This window comes from Hesperophylax consimilis, chromosome 28, assembly GCF_061612785.1.
Source record: "Hesperophylax consimilis isolate HC1 chromosome 28, BYU_Hcon_1.0, whole genome shotgun sequence".
NCBI lineage: Eukaryota > Metazoa > Arthropoda > Insecta > Trichoptera > Limnephilidae > Hesperophylax > Hesperophylax consimilis.
The window spans coordinates 18,594,292-18,616,726 of NC_142863.1; the positions used below are offsets into that span (position 1 = coordinate 18,594,292).

The 22,435-nt window shown below is 35.4% G+C and overlaps 1 protein-coding gene across 1 annotated transcript; it reads left to right on the forward strand.

The window, feature by feature from the left end:
- The first annotated feature begins 250 nt into the window (after positions 1-250).
- Positions 251-21,196, forward strand: LOC149410303 (uncharacterized). Its single transcript, XM_089648729.1, has 8 exons — positions 251-389; positions 6,695-6,886; positions 7,156-7,230; positions 8,459-8,706; positions 14,090-14,289; positions 15,500-16,438; positions 19,128-19,413; positions 20,998-21,196. Exons 1-8 carry the CDS (start codon positions 339-341, stop codon positions 21,116-21,118), a joined length of 2,112 nt encoding a protein of 703 aa, XP_089504855.1. The 5' UTR covers positions 251-338; the 3' UTR covers positions 21,119-21,196.
- The last annotated feature ends 1,239 nt before the right edge of the window (positions 21,197-22,435 follow it).

Sequence of the window (22,435 nt, forward strand, 5' to 3'; positions counted from 1 at the left end):
TAAAAAGACGTAAACGTATTCTCTATACTATTTGTTTTATTTAAAGCATGTGTAATTTAGCATATTAATTGTTTATTTTGTTGAATTCCATTTGATTTAAGTTTTATTTTGTTATGAGGAATAGTAGTACATTTTAATTAATTTATTGCAAATGCGAGTAGGTACTTAAAAGTAAATAAATTATTTATTTTTAATATTTCATACTGGCATCACTTTTCATCTGACATTTTTTGTTGACTTTGACTGCAGCCCGTAATGTGTCAAAAATGTTTTCGACGTGCTATTTAATTATTATCTATTAAACATAGTTAAAGTGACATCAAACATCTTCTATAAATATGTCGGAATGTTCCTCGGACTGTATGGACACGGTCGACCCGAGGGTTCAGGTAGAAAAATCGATTTTTTCAATGTCGCAAATTAAAATTACTACCTCAATTTTCGTGCCGCCTTCGCATTAAATGTTTTTAGTATTTGCGCGAAACAACACAGACGTGTAGGACTTAATCCCATCATTTCTATAAATAAGATTATAATAGCGCATTGTTGAACCAATCATGGATTGTAATTATGTTATAAGTTATAAGCAATGTATACAATAAATTTGTACATGATAGTTAGGCGATTTGCTATTTATTATGTATCAAAAAATAAATAAACAAAATAGAATAATCGAATTTAAAATTTCTGATTTTTTATTAATGATTTCTACTGCGTCGTTGTAAATTTGAATTTATTTCTAACTTCTTAAAAATTCAGACCTGAGTTTATGAAGTTGATGGTAGGTACAAATAGAAATGCTTAATTTTGTAGTCGGATGCGTCGCCAATGTAGATATTGAGGATACCAGGCCAAAATAAATCCGTGGACTTTATTTCGACCAAATAATTATTTGATTATTATAATTTTATTTCGAGTTTTAAAAATGAGAATTTGTAATTATAGTATTCCCAATTGGGGTTTGTTGTGATGCTGAAAAGAGTGGGGATAGGAAGGTGACGAAGAAGAGGAAGGTTGGGAAGTACCTGGCTTTTCAGATCTGGTCACCAAACACGACTAAAGCCATTTCAAGTAACGTTGCAATTCTGAATGGTGGTCTTTCACCAGGGCGATACTGAGAGTATCTACCACTCTGAAACGTGCCGCAAATATTCTATACTTACATTAAATAAATGTGAAATAACACAAATTTATTTGTGCAAGCCGGGAAGTGAACTCGCGACATCTAGATTTATTGTTGAGGACCTTAACCGTTTGACCACAGAGGTCGTCATGTTACATTATATCATCTTGGATGTTTCACACTTGCATCAATCAACTTGAAAATGTGCAATTTTTTCAGATTAATTATTTACCATTGTTTTTCTAACCTTGGATGTTGAAACTTGATTAGAAATCTCTGGGAAAATATTATTTAAATCACATGATTTGAAGTTACTGCAGAACGCTTCACTCATTTTTCATAGTAAAAATATCAGGGTCAATATGTGGTTAGGTTAGATTATGCTGCGTATACATGTGCAAACTGAAGCGCGAGCAAATGTAGTGAAATGTGGTTCAGCTTGCGCTTTTTTATGTGTATACACGCAGCATTAGGTTATGTTAGGTTAGATTAGAATCAGTGGGTTGACTTTATTTTTTTTTCCTACATACGCCTGTAAATAAATTCAGTTCTGTTGATATTTTCATTTATTCCATACTAATATTTAATTTATTCCATACTAAATTTAATTTATTCCATACTAATATTTAATTTATTCTATACTAATATTTAATTTATTCCATACCAATATTTAAATCAGAAATTTCTAATTTTTTGTTTTTCTTTTATATATTCAATAATATTTTTATTAAATTTACAAAAAAACAGTTTATTTTTAAACAAGTTCTGCTGCGTAATTATTATTACGCGTGACAGCTGACTACTAGCTGACCACAAGTGGTTGGTCAATTGTCTATATTATTATACCAATAGAAAACATTTTAGATTTAACCAAAACCTCAATGCTATGCTGATCTATCTTGTTATACTAGCTGACCACAAGTGGCTGGTCAACTGTCTATATTATTATACCTACAGAAAACATTTTAGATTTGACCAAAACCTCAATGTTATGCTGATCTATCTTGTTCTACTAGCTGACCACAAGTGGCTGGTCAACTGTCTATATTATTATACCTACAGAAAACATTTTAGATTTGACCAAAACCTCAATGTTATACTGATCTATCTTGTTCTACTAGCTGACCACAAGTGGCTGGTCAACTGTCTATATTATCATACCAATGGAAAACATTTTAGATTTAACCAAAACCTCAATGTTATGCTGATCTATCTTGTTCTACTAGCTGACCACAAGTGGCTGGTCAACTGTCTATATTATCATACCAATGGAAAACATTTTAGATTTGACCAAAACCTCAATGTTATGCTGATCTATCTTGTTCTACTAGCTGACCACAAGTGGCTGGTCAACTGTCTATATTATTATACCTACAGAAAACATTTTAGATTTGACCAAATCCTCAATGTTATGCTAATCTATCTTGTTCTACTAGCTGACCACAAGTGGCTGGTCAACTGTCTATATTATTATACATACAGAAAACATTTTAGATTTGACCAAAACCTCAATGTTATACTGATCTATCTTGTTCTACTAGCTGACCACAAGTGGCTGGTCAACTGTCTATATTATTATACCTACAGAAAACATTTTAGATTTGACCAAAACCTCAATGTTATACTGATCTATCTTGTTCTACTAGCTGACCACAAGTGGCTGGTCAACTGTCTATATTATTATACCTACAGAAAACATTTTAGATTTAACCAAAACCTCAATGCTATGCTGATCTATCTTGTTATACTAGCTGACCACAAGTGGCTGGTCAACTGTCTATATTATCATACCAATGGAAAACATTTTAGATTTAACCAAAACCTCAATGTTATGCTGATCTATCTTGTTCTACTAGCTGACCACAAGTGGCTGGTCAACTGTCTATATTATCATACCAATGGAAAACATTTTAGATTTGACCAAAACCTCAATGTTATGCTGATCTATCTTGTTCTACTAGCTGACCACAAGTGGCTGGTCAACTGTCTATATTATTATACCTACAGAAAACATTTTAGATTTGACCAAATCCTCAATGTTATGCTAATCTATCTTGTTCTACTAGCTGACCACAAGTGGCTGGTCAACTGTCTATATTATTATACATACAGAAAACATTTTAGATTTGACCAAAACCTCAATGTTATACTGATCTATCTTGTTCTACTAGCTGACCACAAGTGGCTGGTCAACTGTCTATATTATTATACCTACAGAAAACATTTTAGATTTGACCAAAACCTCAATGTTATACTGATCTATCTTGTTCTACTAGCTGACCACAAGTGGCTGGTCAACTGTCTATATTATTATACCTACAGAAAACATTTTAGATTTAACCAAAACCTCAATGCTATGCTGATCTATCTTGTTATACTAGCTGACCACAAGTGGCTGGTCAACTGTCTATATTATTATACCTACTGAAAACATTTTAGATTTGACCAAATCCTCAATGTTATGCTAATCTATCTTGTTCTACTAGCTGACCACAAGTGGCTGGTCAACTGTCTATATTATTATACCTACAGAAAACATTTTAGATTTGACCAAAACCTAAATGTTATACTGATCTATCTTGTTCTACTAGCTGACCACAAGTGGCTGGTCAACTGTCTATATTATCATACCAATGGAAAACATTTTAGATTTGACCAAAACCTCAATGTTATGCTGATCTATCTTGTTCTACTAGCTGACCACAAGTGGCTGGTCAACTGTCTATATTATTATACCTACAGAAAACATTTTAGATTTGACCAAATCCTCAATGTTATGCTAATCTATCTTGTTCTACTAGCTGACCACAAGTGGCTGGTCAACTGTCTATATTATTATACATACAGAAAACATTTTAGATTTGACCAAAACCTCAATGTTATACTGATCTATCTTGTTCTACTAGCTGACCACAAGTGGCTGGTCAACTGTCTATATTATTATACCTACAGAAAACATTTTAGATTTGACCAAAACCTCAATGTTATACTGATCTATCTTGTTCTACTAGCTGACCACAAGTGGCTGGTCAACTGTCTATATTATTATACCTACAGAAAACATTTTAGATTTAACCAAAACCTCAATGCTATGCTGATCTATCTTGTTATACTAGCTGACCACAAGTGGCTGGTCAACTGTCTATATTATTATACCTACTGAAAACATTTTAGATTTGACCAAATCCTCAATGTTATGCTAATCTATCTTGTTCTACTAGCTGACCACAAGTGGCTGGTCAACTGTCTATATTATTATACCTACAGAAAACATTTTAGATTTGACCAAAACCTAAATGTTATACTGATCTATCTTGTTCTACTAGCTGACCACAAGTGGCTGGTCAACTGTCTATATTATTATACCTACAGAAAACATTTTAGGTTTAACCAAAACCTCAATGCTATGCTGATCTATCTTGTTATACTAGCTGACCACAAGTGGCTGGTCAACTGTCTATATTATTATACCTACTGAAAACATTTTAGATTTGACCAAATCCTCAATGTTATGCTAATCTATCTTGTTCTACTAGCTGACCACAAGTGGCTGGTCAACTGTCTATATTATTATACCTACAGAAAACATTTTAGATTTGACCAAAACCTCAATGTTATACTGATCTATCTTGTTCTACTAGCTGACCACAAGTGGCTGGTCAACTGTCTATATTATTATACCTACAGAAAACATTTTAGATTTAACCAAAACCTCAATGCTATGCTGATCTATCTTGTTATACTAGCTGACCACAAGTGGCTGGTCAACTGTCTATATTATCATACCAATGGAAAACATTTTAGATTTAACCAAAACCTCAATGTTATGCTGATCTATCTTGTTCTACTAGCTGACCACAAGTGGCTGGTCAACTGTCTATATTATCATACCAATGGAAAACATTTTAGATTTGACCAAAACCTCAATGTTATGCTGATCTATCTTGTTCTACTAGCTGACCACAAGTGGCTGGTCAACTGTCTATATTATTATACCTACAGAAAACATTTTAGATTTGACCAAATCCTCAATGTTATGCTAATCTATCTTGTTCTACTAGCTGACCACAAGTGGCTGGTCAACTGTCTATATTATTATACATACAGAAAACATTTTAGATTTGACCAAAACCTCAATGTTATACTGATCTATCTTGTTCTACTAGCTGACCACAAGTGGCTGGTCAACTGTCTATATTATTATACCTACAGAAAACATTTTAGATTTGACCAAAACCTCAATGTTATACTGATCTATCTTGTTCTACTAGCTGACCACAAGTGGCTGGTCAACTGTCTATATTATTATACCTACAGAAAACATTTTAGATTTAACCAAAACCTCAATGCTATGCTGATCTATCTTGTTATACTAGCTGACCACAAGTGGCTGGTCAACTGTCTATATTATTATACCTACTGAAAACATTTTAGATTTGACCAAATCCTCAATGTTATGCTAATCTATCTTGTTCTACTAGCTGACCACAAGTGGCTGGTCAACTGTCTATATTATTATACCTACAGAAAACATTTTAGATTTGACCAAAACCTAAATGTTATACTGATCTATCTTGTTCTACTAGCTGACCACAAGTGGCTGGTCAACTGTCTATATTATTATACCTACAGAAAACATTTTAGGTTTAACCAAAACCTCAATGCTATGCTGATCTATCTTGTTATACTAGCTGACCACAAGTGGCTGGTCAACTGTCTATATTATTATACCTACTGAAAACATTTTAGATTTGACCAAATCCTCAATGTTATGCTAATCTATCTTGTTCTACTAGCTGACCACAAGTGGCTGGTCAACTGTCTATATTATTATACCTACAGAAAACATTTTAGATTTGACCAAAACCTCAATGTTATACTGATCTATCTTGTTCTACTAGCTGACCACAAGTGGCTGGTCAACTGTCTATATTATTATACCTACAGAAAACATTTTAGATTTAACCAAAACCTCAATGCTATGCTGATCTATCTTGTTATACTAGCTGACCACAAGTGGCTGGTCAACTGTCTATATTATTATACCTACTGAAAACATTTTAGATTTGACCAAATCCTCAATGTTATGCTAATCTATCTTGTTCTACTAGCTGACCACAAGTGGCTGGTCAACTGTCTATATTATTATACCTACAGAAAACATTTTAGATTTGACCAAAACCTCAATGTTATACTGATCTATCTTGTTCTACGAGCTGACCACAAGTGGCTGGTCAACTGTCTATATTATTATACATACAGAAAACATTTTAGATTTGATCAAAACCTCAATGTTATACTGATCTATCTTGTTCTACTAGCTGACCACAAGTGGCTGGTCAACTGTCTATATTATTATACCTACAGAAAACATTTTAGATTTGACCAAAACCTCAATGTTATGCTAATCTATCTTGATCTACTATCTGACCACAAGTGGCTGGTCAACTGTCTATAATATTATACCTACGGAAAATATTTTAGAATCTGAATAGAACATCTGACTGAATGTTATGCTGACTATTTAAATGATAAATAAATAATAATGAATATGATGTCAATTGACTGCAGATTGAACTGGAGCGGTTGAACACTTCCACGGATGACATCAACAAGCTGGAGGTGGACCTGGACGAGGCTCGCCTTATCTTCCGGCAGCTGCTGTACGAGAGCACCTTCAAGATACAGTCGCTGGCCAAGAAGCTGGGGGGCTGCATCGACAAGTCTCGCCCCTACTATGAGGCCAGATTCAAGGCCAATGTGGTAAGCTTTGGCAAATTCTGAATCTAGTTTTAATTCGGTCTATGGCTGAAAGTCACTGGACACTGGAAAGAGATACTGGGTTCAATTCCTAGTTATGAACCGTTATCTTTTTATTTTCTGTGTCTTGATTTGTTAGTATTATCGTCTTCTTCAATGATGTATTACATTGATGGGTATAACCTTCAAAAGTAAAATAAAAGTTGTTTCAATAAAAATTTAAAAAGAAATACATTTTAAATTAAAGAAATAAGTTATATGTTATTCAACAGGCTCTGCAGGAGATGCGCGCTGCGGCTGTCTTATATGAAAAGGCAAACAGCGCCCATTCCGCCGCCAGAGAGATGGTGAGTGCATTACAGAATCATTTAAGGGGTACTGAGAAGATCAATGTTACTTGTCAATGTGCTTATGTCATTGACAATGTGCATTGAAGTCAGATTGACGGAACTTTAATCAACCCCTCAGTATTTTCACCCCAGTTGCTTTGTTGACATATGCGGAAACAATACCTAAAGTGTGCGAATACAGTGATAATATTTTTATTATACTTTTATATCTGTATAATCGCGATATAATGCTATTATAAGTAAAACAAATCTCTTTCCACAATGAAACTGAATTCCAGAGGCCTCAATAGATAGAGCGAAACGATCATTCCGCTGTGTCAATGGCAATTGTTTATGGTGAATTTACACTCAACCAGAATACACATCATTCCCCCTGTCAATGGGAAGTCTCAATTGTCAATCGCTTCAATCGCCCCAGTAAAAGATCAATTAGAAATTGTCAATCACACCAATGTCGTAAATTGACTCAACTATGACAATTGATATTGATCATCTCTGGGGCGCTGTATTTATACTTTTTGTATTAAATTTGAGGCACCCCAAACATAATATTATTCCCTATTCCCTCTACCTACTCCTCCACCAGCCTGTCTGTGATGCTCTCTCCCTCTCGCACATGCTTTCTCTTTTCCTTCTGTTTACCTTGTCCTCTGTATTTAATTTAGCTTATATTTTCATTGTCCTGATGAAGGTTGAGTGCAACCGAAACCGGTCGACCTGTATAACTCAAATAAAGTGGTTTAAAACAAAGTTATAAAGATTTTCATTTACATAATAATATTGTCTAACCAAGAAAGAATTTCTTGAAGATTATTTAGTCAAGAAAGAATTTAATGAAGATTGTCTAATCAAGAAAGAAGTTCTTGAAGATTGTCTAATCAAGAAAGAAGTTCTTGAAGATTGTCTAATCAAGAAAAAATTTCTTGAAATCTTCTAATCAAGAAAGAATTTCTTGAAGATTGTCTAATCAAGAAGAATACCCGATATCAGGGAAATGATTTATTTATTTTTAAGAAACAAACCTATTTAACTCTTTAAAGGTGTGAAATTTTGATGCTAGGTGTCTCTGTACGCAGCACTATTTCATTGTTACGTGTTCGCAAGAACTCAACTGTGACATCCTAGAAGTAGATCCAAAACCACACCACGGAGCACGCCAACAAGTTGGAGGCGGAGCGCAGCACTAATTAGAATGTTTGTCTAACTATTGATGCTATTGAACCAGGTGTATCTGGCGGAGCAGGGGCTGTGTCGGCTGTGCGAGGAGCGGCAAGCTGACAGCACCAGCGGGGTGCCGCTGGACCCCGCCTGGCAAGAGATGCTGAACCATGCCACGGGGCGCGTCAATCAGTCCGAGGCGGAGCGCGGCGCGGCCGGCCAGCGCCATCGCGCCACGGCAGAACGCCATCGCGCTGCGCAGGCACTCGCAAGACAGATGCAGGCCTCGCTCAAGCGACACGTCACCAAGAGCAGGTAACAGACATGATACATAATTGTTGTGGCTTGCTCATTAATTTCTTTATCTTCCAAGATGCCAACGGGGTATAGATGTCAGCTTAAATAATAGTGAATTTATTGTATTGGTATTTTTTCTATTCCTTCAAAATCTTTTGTCTTATAAAGATAACATGCGTGGGGTATCTAAGTGACCTCCTCATGGTAACATAAGTTTTGTTTTGTATCTTGGCATATCAAAGATTTTAAAAAGTATTTTCTACAAGAAAACAAAAAAAAATTACTAACGCTCTTCTTCCATAGGGATTCGTAAGAATCTGATATTTGACAAATCTGCACGGATGTTCGTACATAGGTACAAATTGCCGACATTTTGTAAACTCGTCGGTAACGCCATTCTCCCCCGACCAGCTGGTCGAAGTCGTTACCAATCACGTCGTTGAGACTTTAAATACAGCGGAGCAATATGATAGTCTCATCGTCACTTGTGCAGACATTTGTAACAATGCTTATGCTTTCGATCAATGCTAGGAACAAAACAGCCGACAAAAAAGTGTGGTTATGAAAGCTAATTTTAACTTTTCAAAAGGTGGTGGCGACGCGAGTATCGTGATTTCAGTAGCCGTGTGTACGGACTGTGCGTGACAAGTTATTTGCGATGTGAATACACAACATCAGTATCGGATACTTGCGTATTTCTGTGGAAGAAGAGCCTGTAATATTTACGAATAATTCAATTCCAATAACGTAATATTTATAGAAATATATTATTATTTATTATTATAGTGTATATTTTGAACTAGCATTTTGGATTTTTTTTTTGATTTAGATAGTTTTGATTAATAATGGATTCAATGAACAGATATTCCCTAGAAGTGTGATTTATATCGACTTGGTGAAAGGGTATCACCAATTTACATAAAACCTTGTGATTCGTATCATGAGATTGATTTTCCACATGGAAAGATTTTTGATACAGCATAACCAATTAACTATATCTTCCGCAGGGGTAGGCAGAGAGGACGGACCGCCAAACAACTCGGTCTTGGAACACACTCCTTGCCTCATTCATATTCATACATACTCTTCTATTATTTTGACTCTTGACATGGCCCGACTCAAGTATCTGATTCACTTGATGGTGCCATGTCTTCCTCGGGCGTCCCCGACTTCTGCTACCATACAGCATTTTAATGCAGCATTGTCTCTATAATTTGAACAATTACAAATCAAGCCAGTTCGGTTCCACGAATTTTTAACAAACTGGAAACCTTAAGAAACAGCTAGATTTTCGGAACATTTGAGAGTTTGATGTTTTCCGGAACCTTTTAACGTTTCAAATTAGATGCTGTGGATTTACCAGTATTATATACCCTCGCTGACTTCGTACATAGTTGCTTTTGTTATTTTTAAAAGTATATTTTAATTATCTATAAAATTTGAACATTTTATATCTATTATAAAACTACTATAATAATATTCCATTACTTACATACTAATATTTGGACTTCATAACATTGAGACATAACCAACAAAAAATTGCTTTTAGCTTCCTTAACATTTAAAGGGAGTTCATTTAAAAATCTTTATAATAAACTAGCTGACATGTACCCGGCGTTGGTAGGGGTTATTCTTAGGAGACACACCGTTAGAGACTTTTGTGTAGGCCTTTTTAAGATATACAATTCCGTAGTACATTATTTTGATTTATCTCATAAGGTTTAGCCAGCGTTAGCAATGTAAGCTCCCCAAAAAAAAATTATGTTTACGAGTTGATTACAAAACATCGACACTTTTTAAATATATAATTTGCAAGTATTATACATATAAACCTTCCGGAAGAAATTCTCTACATGTAAGTGAGAACCCTATCAAAATCCATTGTGTAGTTTAGAAAAGCTAAGCACACACAGACAGACGTGGATAGCGTCTTTATTTTATACTATTTAGAGATATTGTTTTGTGTTCCCGATAAGCTTGATGTTTTAAGCTCGGCTTGGTTGCAATGTCGAGCTTAGCATGACTTAGCACATAAATCCGTATACAGGTCGAAAGCACATATATATATATATATATTAATATAGGAATGTGTTTCTTTTTTCTTTGCAAAACCAAACTGCTGTCATCATGATGTTTCAAAATGTCTACCACCCCAGTTTATTTTAATGCGGGTTTAATAGTCCCCCCCCCCCTTCAATGAGCATGTTAGTATATGCGAGGATACTAATTATTGAAAATAGTATTTGTTTTGCTGGAGTCAGTGCACTATTCGTGAACTTATGACGAGCTAACCTCTGAAAACAAACTTTATTCTTCAATGGCTAACATCTTGTATTTTCCCCATCCCGCTCCCGTCACCCGATGGTTCTGATTGCTGGAGGTTTGGATTGTAGTGGGTTTGGATTACAGAGACTATACCGTATTTGAAATTTTTAAATCAATTTCACTAGAAGTATTACAAAATTGAGCTAACTTTGGGCAAACGGATACGCCCACAACACACTTCTATTGGTTTATCTCTTCAGTGAATGGATTGAAGTAGTTTCATAAATTGTTTTGCACTCTGTTGGCATGCAAACAAATTAGCACATTTATTTAAGGGTATACTTATAGTAATTCATAATCTGCTCTTTCGTAGATGGCGCTAATTTTATTATTTTACGAAAAAAAAAATTATTGTAAGTTGTGCTTCAAGATGTTATGAATTATTTGTTTGCGCCCGTACATATGCGATATGAATAAATAGCTTTGTACGCATACAAACTCAAGCAAATACAATATTGTCTAGGTGATAAAACTATTTATTCATGTTCATGTTGCGTATGTATGGGCATGTATTGGGTGTGATGTCTACTTACAAATACATCGCCACTACATTCTTGGTCGCGAGGTAAAAAGAAAAGAAACAACTATTTGGAATCACTTGAATTTATTACGCAATTACAAATGTACGACACAAGAATTATCAGAAGGATTTTATGAGGAATTGAGAACTAGTAACACCATATGAACCTAACAGATCGCTCAGCCAGAATGAATCGAGTTTTCTTCGCGAACAAGTGGTTGGAGTCCATTGTGACATGTAAATCGGTGTTGCCAGGAAATTAATGTTGCATGCGAGAAAAAATAAATTTATTCGATTTTTTGTAGTTCTTTCTCAATTCCCCATAGGCACAAACAAATAATTTACTACAACTTACAATTACTGTTTTTTTTTTTGTAAAATATTGAAATTAGCGCTCTATGAAAGAGCAGATTGTGAATTCTTTTAAGTATACCCTTTATGTCTTCGCTTCCTTCTTGTAGTTCATCTTCTGGTCACCAAAATTCAGGACTATCCTACCAGCATTTTGAGATTGGTTATGCTTGCAAGCTGCTAAAAACTTGATCAAAACTTTAGCGGGCGAGAATCGGCGTTTGCTCCCGTAAAGAAATAGATTTGGTTTATGTATTTAATTTATCTTTTTCTTCTCGGTAAGTTGTTTCGCATGCAACTTGGGATAGTTATGCATTATTGTGACTTTTTGATCTGTACTTTTTTCTATGTATTTTTTTGCTGTTGTTTTTGGATTTTATAACCAATCGTCAAATCTCTGCCTGTTGACGGGATAATAATTTTTTTTAATTCTTGAAAAATTAATTAAATTTTGAACAATCCTTAAATTCAAAGCAAATTTGACTTTATTCAATCAAAGTTCTGCAGGATGCGCAGACAACTGAAATTAGTATTTTTGATATTATTGATATCTAAATTTTTAATCACCTTTCCAAATGATAAGCTCCTTGGTCTTGGCCCCGGAAGTTCCCAACCTTCTTCTTCCTCTTCACCTTTCCTGGGTAGTTGGTACTCTTATGCTGAAACATAAATTATATAAAATAATTTTTTAAACATGACCTTTAATAATGTTTGTAAAAGTTATGTGAATACCACTCAAGCGTTCCAACTGCCCGTAGCTAGTAGGACTATACCTGGTTGTTTTTGAATCAGGTCACCAAACATGGCTAAAGCCATTTCAAGCTACGTTTGGATTCACGGGGGCAATTATACCTACCACTCCTATACAGGGCGTTAAGGAACGTAATTGACTTACTTTAACCAGCGATTTCCGACATTATTTGGAGTAATAAAATAAAAATATAACGAAATATTGGAATCCATTGACTTTTACGATGTTTTTTTTTTTTTTTTAAACATAAATCATTAGGTATTGGAGAGTTAGAATCGGTGCGAGGGGTTGGTCTGTTACTAGGCTGAGTGACCAGCGACAACATGTGGAAGAATTTTTTTTTTAGTTTAAAAAAAAAAAATCTGGAAAAAAAAATGTCTTAAAATTACCGGATTTTAAAATTTCGTTAACATTCTTTACTCCCAATAATGTCTGGATCACTGGTTAAAGTAAGTCAAGTATGTCCCTTAACACCCTTTATAATTATTATGAAAAAAAATTACGTCAAACCCGGCAGAGATTTCGCTAATTGTAATATTATTATTTTTTGTTGATATTGTATTTACTCTATTTTTTGCTTTGTAGTTTCCTGCACGCTGCAACTGTTTGCACTTCTTATTGACTGACTATAATTTGTAAGTTTTTTTTGCAATGTTTTTATACAATCGAACATGTTTTTTTTTTTATGAAAAGATTACCCTCTAAACCCTCATGGAAAAATTACGAAATATCTGTGTTTTCTGTAATTTTAACTCTATACTATATTAAAATATTTCTATTCCCTGATCCGTCGAGAAAAGACACATTCTTATGTGACGAAGGTCAACTGCATACAAATTTTGGGTGTATGTTTGGCTCAATGACTCTAGTTTCTCAGAGCATCTTCCATTGAAATACCGGTAGAACAATGACAGCATTCCCACTCAACGCCTGTGCTCTAAAGATTGTAATCCATTCGTTAAGATAGGTGAATCTATGAAACGGACAGTACGTTTAAGATTGGCAATAAATTAGATGTTTTAGTGGCTTTTATTATATTATTGATAAACATGTTTATAATTTACATAATTAGTTATTCTAGCAGTTTCTTTTTTTTAATTTTATTAAGTAAATTTTCTTGTAAGATTCTCACATTGTTCTTTGAAATTGATTCTCGTTTGAAACGTATATAACTAATTGAACGTCCATTTGAAAAAGGACTACAAACTTCAAAAAGTTAAAGAAAGTAATTAACGCAGCCTATATAATAGATTTTTTTGATTGATTGTTTAATTGTTACGCTCATCAGCTAATAACAATTTGTTCAAAAGATATCTATGGCTATCCTTGTGCGCAGAAGTGGTATATGCGAGATACACTGTGTCAAAACGTTCCGCGCACTGAGATAGATTGTGTTGTAAAGGTTAATATCATAACGGAGCGTGAAATAATACGTATTGTGGTGACATGTTCAGGCCGTACTTTGAGGAGAAGGCGCGCTACAATGCCCTGTTGGATGCCCAAAAGACGCGGATTCAGGCGCTGGAGCGAGAGGTGTCGGCTGCCAAGTTGACCTACGGCCAGGCGCTTCGTAATCTCGAGCGCATCTCCGACGAGATCCACCGCCTGCGGAGCAAGTGCCAGGAGCACTCGCACCAGCGACTCAACGGAGAAGGTAATTTAGATGATATATAATAAATTATCAACATCACCGCGCTATATCTCAGGGTGGGGTTTGTCCTATTCCACTTCATCTCCAGTCCTCTTCCATACAGTCTATCTACAATCCCAGATCGGTGATACCAGCACTCGGAAATAAGCAACCCTTAGAAGATGGCTGATATTTGAAATAATTGACAATGTCAACGTTTTACTTAGGAAATTTCATGGACAATATTGAAAAGCATTTAAAACTTCTAAAGCCTAGCTCTCTATACACTGCAAATTGCAGTGCACCTGAAGCTAGTCATGATTTCACAGAACTGCTATTGTAGTTGGTCGTATCCTAAGAGTTAATTAGAAACTGCCAAAGTAATATGATACTTCGTGAGCTTTCTGGCGCCCAGCTTTAGTAAATTACCATCGGCTAAAAATTGGCCATCTTCCCATGGGTTGGTAAGGAATCGACATAAACTGAGTGAGCTGTAAAACCCTGCGCAGAAAAGTAAAGTTCGCTAAAGTGAGGTAACGGTTTGCAGCGCAGTCCACTCCTATTACATATTTCGCAATTATATTCTCTGCGTGCAAACTGTATCTAAATTTCTCAAATGAACAATAAACAGTGTTAATCTGGAGTGACCTTCCAGGTATGTATGGTCTTATAATATATCTGCGTGTACTTAATATAAATAAATTATAATATATGTACATTTGAACGCAGCGTCACATTCGTAGTGATGGACAAACCGGTGGATGCAATCTGTTAGCCATAGGTAGTTATAATAGTTTGCCTAGTCTATGGTTAGTACCTATATAATAAGATAGAGCATTGTATAAATATATTGTAAATTTGTACAGATGTTTTTAAGAAGATGTTTGTCATAAGTTAATATAAATAATAATTAATAAAGTATTGTTTTTAAATAGTTCATACAGAAAGATGAAATGTTTGTATAACTGATAGGGCAAGAATTCTGGATTTACAAACAAACAAAAACTCTAGTCAAGTAAGGTTAAAAACCGTACATTTTGATGGAATATGCGAAAATGGTCTAACATGATCAAATTCGGTAAAATATGCAAAATTTTACTGAAATTTTCAATTTTAAAATTGCAACAAAACAGGTAACAAAAACTTCCACAATTTTGACATTGGTCTAATATTGTCAAATTCAGTTTGTTGAACAAGGTTTTGTGGATTACATAATTTCATAATTTGATTTCAGATTCAGCAAAAGCCAGTGCACAGACTTCAGCCACATCACCGGAGGGAGCCAAGGTGGCCAACGGGCTCAAAGACATCCAACCCGGGGAGAATCTCGTCTCACCAGACACGCAAAAAGATCATCTATCCAAAGCTGAATCCATACGGGAATGGATCAAACAGAATGGCTCCACCAAAGCAGTCAGCGTACATGAAGAGGATTCATCAACTCTCGGCGAATTCAAGCGACAAAACCTAGAGAAGCTAGCCGTCGTCAGACCTAAAAGCTTACCGCAAGACTTCAGTGACAAATACAGCGATGTCTTGACACCTTTCCAGCAGAACGCCCCGTCGAAACTATCCATCATGAGCCAAACCAAAGGAAGCGATGGAACTCCGTCGACTGTCAGCAAAAACGGACCGGAATCTGACAACTGGATAGAAATCAATTTAGAATATTCGAGCCCTGAAGAAATCAGCTTCGAGAAATGCTCAAATTTTTCAAGTCTCGAATGCTACAGACAAATCCCGTACGAACGGATGAATACTGACGAAGAGAAGAAACAAACAGACCCGACGAATAAGCAACTGTCGCCCGAAACTGAGGATAAAGTCGTGAAAACCGTTGAATTTGAAAATATCGTCGAGAATAAAATACCTAATTCTAAAGTGAGTGCCGATTCGCCGAGGCGGATAATTAGAAATCGTCTGGTGGCTCAGAAATCTCTGCCGGCGAATTCGCTTCCCCCGCAGCCGGAAGGGCAGAATAGCGAGGAGTTGAAGATTCTGAATGAGAAGACGGCTGCGCTGAGAGCTCGGGGACTGCGGCCTGACATCGCCAACTGGATCAGCAGATCCTCAGCCAAGGAGGAGGAGCTGCAGTTCAGCCCGTCTCGGAGACAGAGCTTTGATGTCCTGCTGAATGATACGGGCGAGAAGATGAAGGAGATATTCAGCCAAGGTAACATTGTTTCACGAGAATGCGTATTTTGCAAATCTACCTTCCTAGTAAATCTGACTTCCAAGAGATTGGGCGTCTTGTGTAGTATTTGCAAATTCTTCAATAGTGGCCGGCTGCTAACCCTGAACAAATCTCATGTATCTCCAACAGTTGAATTTGGGAGCCACCTCTGTGCCGGAGCCCGAAAATATCTGATAAACCAACTAGATTCTGTGTAAAGAAGTGCAGTTCGTCTGATTGACAATCTGTTGTTAACAGACCGATTGCCATCTCTAATGCACAGACGCAAATAGGCATGCTGAGTCTATTCTATAGGTATTTCAATGGAGCTTGATCGAAGGAGCTAGCAACATCAATCCCCTGTGCAATACAATATTGTATTGGTGATTCAATCCAATATTGTATTTGTATGCCTTTCTTGAAAGAATTGAATTTTTATATGGTCAGAATTATTTTTTCATATTCATAGCGTTTATGTACGTGCACAGACAAATAATTTGTCCTAATATTTTAAAGCATAACTTGCAAAAATGTATTTTGATAAAATAATTAAATTAACGCCATTATAGGTAGGTAGCTACTTGTTTAACCTGCTAGGAACCTTCTGGCCACGACTGCTCAAGAATAAATTCAAATTTTGGAATATCGACAAACGAAACCTACGAAAAAATAATACCACTATTCATTTCTTCACTCCTGCTTGTTAAATTCACATCATTTCATTTCATTCTTTTCATTATCATCTTTCCATCAATCTAATTAATAATATCGTAATTATAATCAGTTATATTAACACGGTGCATATTGTACTAAACCACTACCAGTTTAATAAAGTTCGGTGAGTCGTTTCATTTTAGTACGCACATCTTTGATCTTAAAAATAAATACTCAATTCACAACTATAGGAATGTACAAATCGCCCAAGATAAACCTTAGTGTACCTATAAATATAGGTAACCATTCTCCTACACCTTCTATGAATGCGTAGATTATAATTTATATTATGTTTAACCTTAAGAAATCAGATGAACCTAAGTTTTGTGTTCGCACAAATAGTTCTCCAACTCGTTGTGGAAGGAGATTATAAATAATTGATTCTTTGTGATAAATCAGGGATTTATTAATACTTCGCATATTACAATGGTGACTCGATAGTCGACTTAACTAGAAGCTGGCTAAATGAGATCCGGGGACAGTAAGTTTGTCTGGGAGCATTCGCACTAGCCCTGGCGACTACTGGCCACTAGCTGCCATCATAAATATACCACTCTCTAGATCGATATCTTCCGGCTTTTTGTATCCAACAGAATTATACAGTACTTAACCACAGATATACAAGCAGTACCTACCGTGCGGAGCAGAGCAGTAGACAAGGTAGAGGAAACTCAAGGCCATTTAAAAAAAGATGCGAACATAGACAACATAATTGCTCTCAGCCTACTCTATTCATTCACTAGCCCAAAAAAACTATTATAAAAATAAAAATTTCCTTGAAGCAGAAAAATGTCGAAATGTTTTCTAAGGGCAAGGTTCATCTGACTAAGAAAATAAACTTTTACAGTGCATTTCCTTAAGATGAAACTTGTTAATCTGAGAAGAAGAAACCCAAATGACAAGAAATTTGCAAAAACCCTGAAGAAAATTTCCAAAACATGATTGTCCGACAGTACGACGAAAAATTCCGACATTTTTCAGCCTCATGAACTCATGGTTACATATGTTTAAAAATCTTTAATTTCACCAAAACAATAAGATAATACAGGATAACACTAATCAATAACATGAATAAGTTTATCGATATAATAAATAACATTTATACGTTGTGGAGGAAGACATATGTCAAGTATGAAGCATTGTTCAAAAGACCGAACGAATAACCTAAAACTGTTAATTCACTTTAAACTTGAACTTACGTAGGTAGGTTGAATATAATATGTTTGTAACTCGCTAACACTATAATGGCTTATATTGTATTTTTATCACGAACAACTTTAACACGCAATATTTTCGACGGAAATGATAGTATTTCGGCAGCAAATGACAACCCGCGTGTATAAATAAACCACTCTCATTTTGTTTGAATGATTTGAAACTGTCAAACGGGAAAATTCCGTCATCTCTTTCTGTTACACGAGTCATTATGGTAGAGAGCGAGAGATCAAACCAATCCTTCTGTTCTCACCAATGAGATCTGAGCTTTTAGCCATATTATTCGTTTTCTATAAGAATTTTGAGGTGGGCGTGGCGGTTTCAAATGAGTTTCAAGGCCAAAGCTTAGTTAAATGCCCCTGGCTGCCATCTTACGAACTTGCAAGCAAGCTCTTTGCACTGCCATCTATGAGTGCTTCTGTGAAGCTCTTACTTCACAACACTAAGTGTAATTATTATATCTCTTACACTCTTAGTAATAATAAAACGTTGGCGCAGCTGGTAGGAACTTCTTTTGTTTCTTCTTTATTTTCCTCTTGACCTACTACTCTACTGATCTGTTGAGTAGAGCATGGAGACGAGGGGTTTGGATTCCTTCGAGATACGTGGCGGGAACTGGGAGAATTTCATGGGCCATTTGGAATAGTTCTTGTTATTCAATGATGACAAGTACGTAACTGATTGAAATAATGGGCTATGTTTCTAAATGCTTTAGAAGATGTCAGTTTTTTACTATTACATAATAAATTTATGTTTTCAGGTTTCATGATGTTCAACATCTCCTCGCTGACGGACCGGCGCAACTCGGAGCCTCGCGGCCCCGCCGACAAGCTGTCCCCTGCCTCGGAGGGCCCCCAGCAACTGACGCAGCCGACTGAGCAGACGGGGGCCGGACTGCCCCGTGGCGCTCTGCCCTACCGGGGGGCTGTCAGGAAGATGCCGTCGCCGCTCGACAAGACCCTGTCCTACCTGAACGTGTGCAGCGAGAACGGGTCGGGTGCCACTAACTCGGATGATCAGGGGTCCGATACGGACAGCTTAGCAAGGTAAGTCTTCTTTTTTATGTGAATATGTTGAGTACCAACTGCTCCCTTTCAACTGGCAACCCCAAATGGGTTATGTTGTGAGGGGAGTGGGGTGGGGAAGGAGATGGGTACCTGCATGAAGTTCCTGGCTATTCAGATCCCGTCACCAAACACTATTTGACTATTAATAACTGTCTAATTAATTTTGGATTAGAAACTACATTGGAAATTAATAATCATTATTTATTTTATATTTATGAACCTGCATGTCTAACTTTTCACTTGACTTCACTCTGTAACCTTTCACTTTAAATCATCACTTTGTAACTTCTCACTTAAAACTTTAAACCTTTCACCTTCAAATTTCACTTGTAACTTTTCACTTTGAAATTTTATCATTTTATAACTTTTCACAAGTACATAGTTGTAATAGAGAAGTTCTCCTCTCCTGATAATACTGATACTATGTTGTAATAATATGTTATTATGTAGAAATAATAAAAATAAAAAAACATATTAAAGTAAAAGTAGAAGATATAAACATATTAAAGTAAAATATATAAATATATTAAAGTAACATTGTAAATCCTCAAGTCAATGTTTTTTCAGCATACAGATATTGGATCTCCCACAATAATATGTATATTTATGCTAAATGAAGTTCCATGCCAAATTATTGTATTTACGTAAGATACAGACACTATAATATGCATAGACATATGAATATTAATAGACGAGAACTTGGCGAGGGGTCAAACCAACAGTTGCGGGATGCAGAGGGGAAAGCTGACTGTGATTCGTCAATAAATCAATCTGACAGTATATAGGCAACTCGCATTATAATATCATCATTTAGTTCTTAAAAGTAAAATCTGCTTTTGAATGAATATACATTTTTACATGGGAGCGCAAATTACTCGCCACGTTATGAACAAATTTGCGAAGTCCAAATTCGGCAAAGTAAATTTCTTCTATTTTCAGAGTCGTAGTTAGTTTCAGAGTATTTAGTAAGACACTTTTACAAATGTTCAATAATTTACTTACCCCAGTAAACAACGATGAGCACACTTGAGAATCGCTACATTGTGATGTGATAGTATATGTTTCTAAAACTGATATACATATTATACGATGTGAATAAGCTTAAAATAATGCTTACCTATGGAATGTAATACGACAATTGGGTTTATTCTCTTTTTCACATCTATTTTTACAAGTTTTCATAGCCCAAGCCACCATTTTGCAGTGTTATTTCGTATAATGAACCTATGGAGCTCGACCATAGCTCGACGCTAGTTCGCACAAGAATGATGACGTCACATTTTCTAGATTCACGGGAGGCCATATGCGAGCCCAGCCGGCTCCAATGGAACCGGTATGGGGAGTGGGGAATAATACGCTTTTATCACTTAGGGCAAGTCTACTAATATTCATATGTCTATGATAATATGGAATCAAAAACTTATTTTTATATCACAAAATCTAGTTTTTCTTTCAAGGTTTGCAAACTTTCAAACTCAAGTTTTCTCAATATGATGTTTTTTAAAGATATAATATACAATATTTTAACTCTAAGCCTTCAATATTCTCTTTAAAATATTTCAGTGTGGAAATGCTAACCGATGATCAGATCCACTCCCTGATGCTGGACAACCACCTGGAGGCGGTCTGCCAGCAACTCCTGGGCCCGCCGGCCAATCAGAAGACGGAGGAAACCGTTGGATAGTTGGCATGTACCAACAAAACTAACATGTAATTGAAAGCCAGGTTTCAAACCATTTATCTCAGATGTTTCTAATTTCATTCAAAGATGGCATCATTGAGCGAAAATTTTTATTTATTTTTAATTTTTAAAAGAAGAGAAATTTTCGCAGGTTGCGAATAACCTAACAAAATTGAATTGAATTCCTCCTACTTCCATCATTATACATAGCGGAAAATGTTGCTTGTGCAATGATGGAGGACCTAGCTAGTAGAGGAACCAATCTGCCTGTTAAATTTTTAAAACTTTTTTTTATGAAACAGTGAAGAGATAAACCAATTAAAGATTGTTATGGGCATTTTTGTGTGCTCGAAGTAAGCTCAATTGTTCCTTACTTCTGGTGAAATAAATTGCAAATGTCTAATTGACAACTTCAGTTTTCTCTTAATTCAGTTAGATATCACTTCTAGGAATTTTTTATTCAATGGTATGCAACTATTAAATGTTGGTGGAAACCGGTACATTAAATGACTTCTTTCATATCTTAACCATAAAGCAGATAGTCTGTTTGTACATCTCACATAAAGCTTTCAGAATGGTGAGCTCTGGCATCATGAAATTTGTATATCTTTTTACGTCTGGTATAGATCAAAGTAACTATTATCAGCTCGCAATGTCATTTCTGATACTAGATTTAAAACAGTTGCAAAATCAATTTGAATTTAAAAAAATATAAAATCAAGCCATTTTGTTTGTTAAAAATCTTTCAATAATTATTCAATAAGTATTGAATATATATTAAAAATGGATGTATGGCAACATTTTAATATTTATTTATTAATTTTTTGCCTTACTTCGGATTGAAAATTTTATTTTCAAATTATGCTCAAAGGGATAAATTTTGAAAGCAATTTTTTTTTCTAAATTGCTTATTTTAATTTTGTTGTAAATATTTTCTTCACTATGCGTAATGAACTTTTTTTATTGAATTCTGATTTTATTTTAACATGTGACAGCTATTTCGACATGCGAAGGCACACTAAAATAAATTAAAATATTGATTTAAGTAGAAAATATTCATACAATATTTAATTGCTTGGTACAGGCAAATCATTTTAGAGAGGTTCGAATTTATGTATTTGTGCGCACCGGAGTATATCGAAAGTTTCAAAAAATTTCACACTAGTTTGGAACACATGCCGGAAGTCCCCTCTTACCCTGCAAATGCCTAAAGTTACTGGGTGCGTCGCGACGTTTAAATTTAGACTCACGGCTGAAAGTAGTATAGTGATTGGGTAAGTTTTTAGATTCTCACGGCCAAAAGCATTTTTGTTGTTTGTT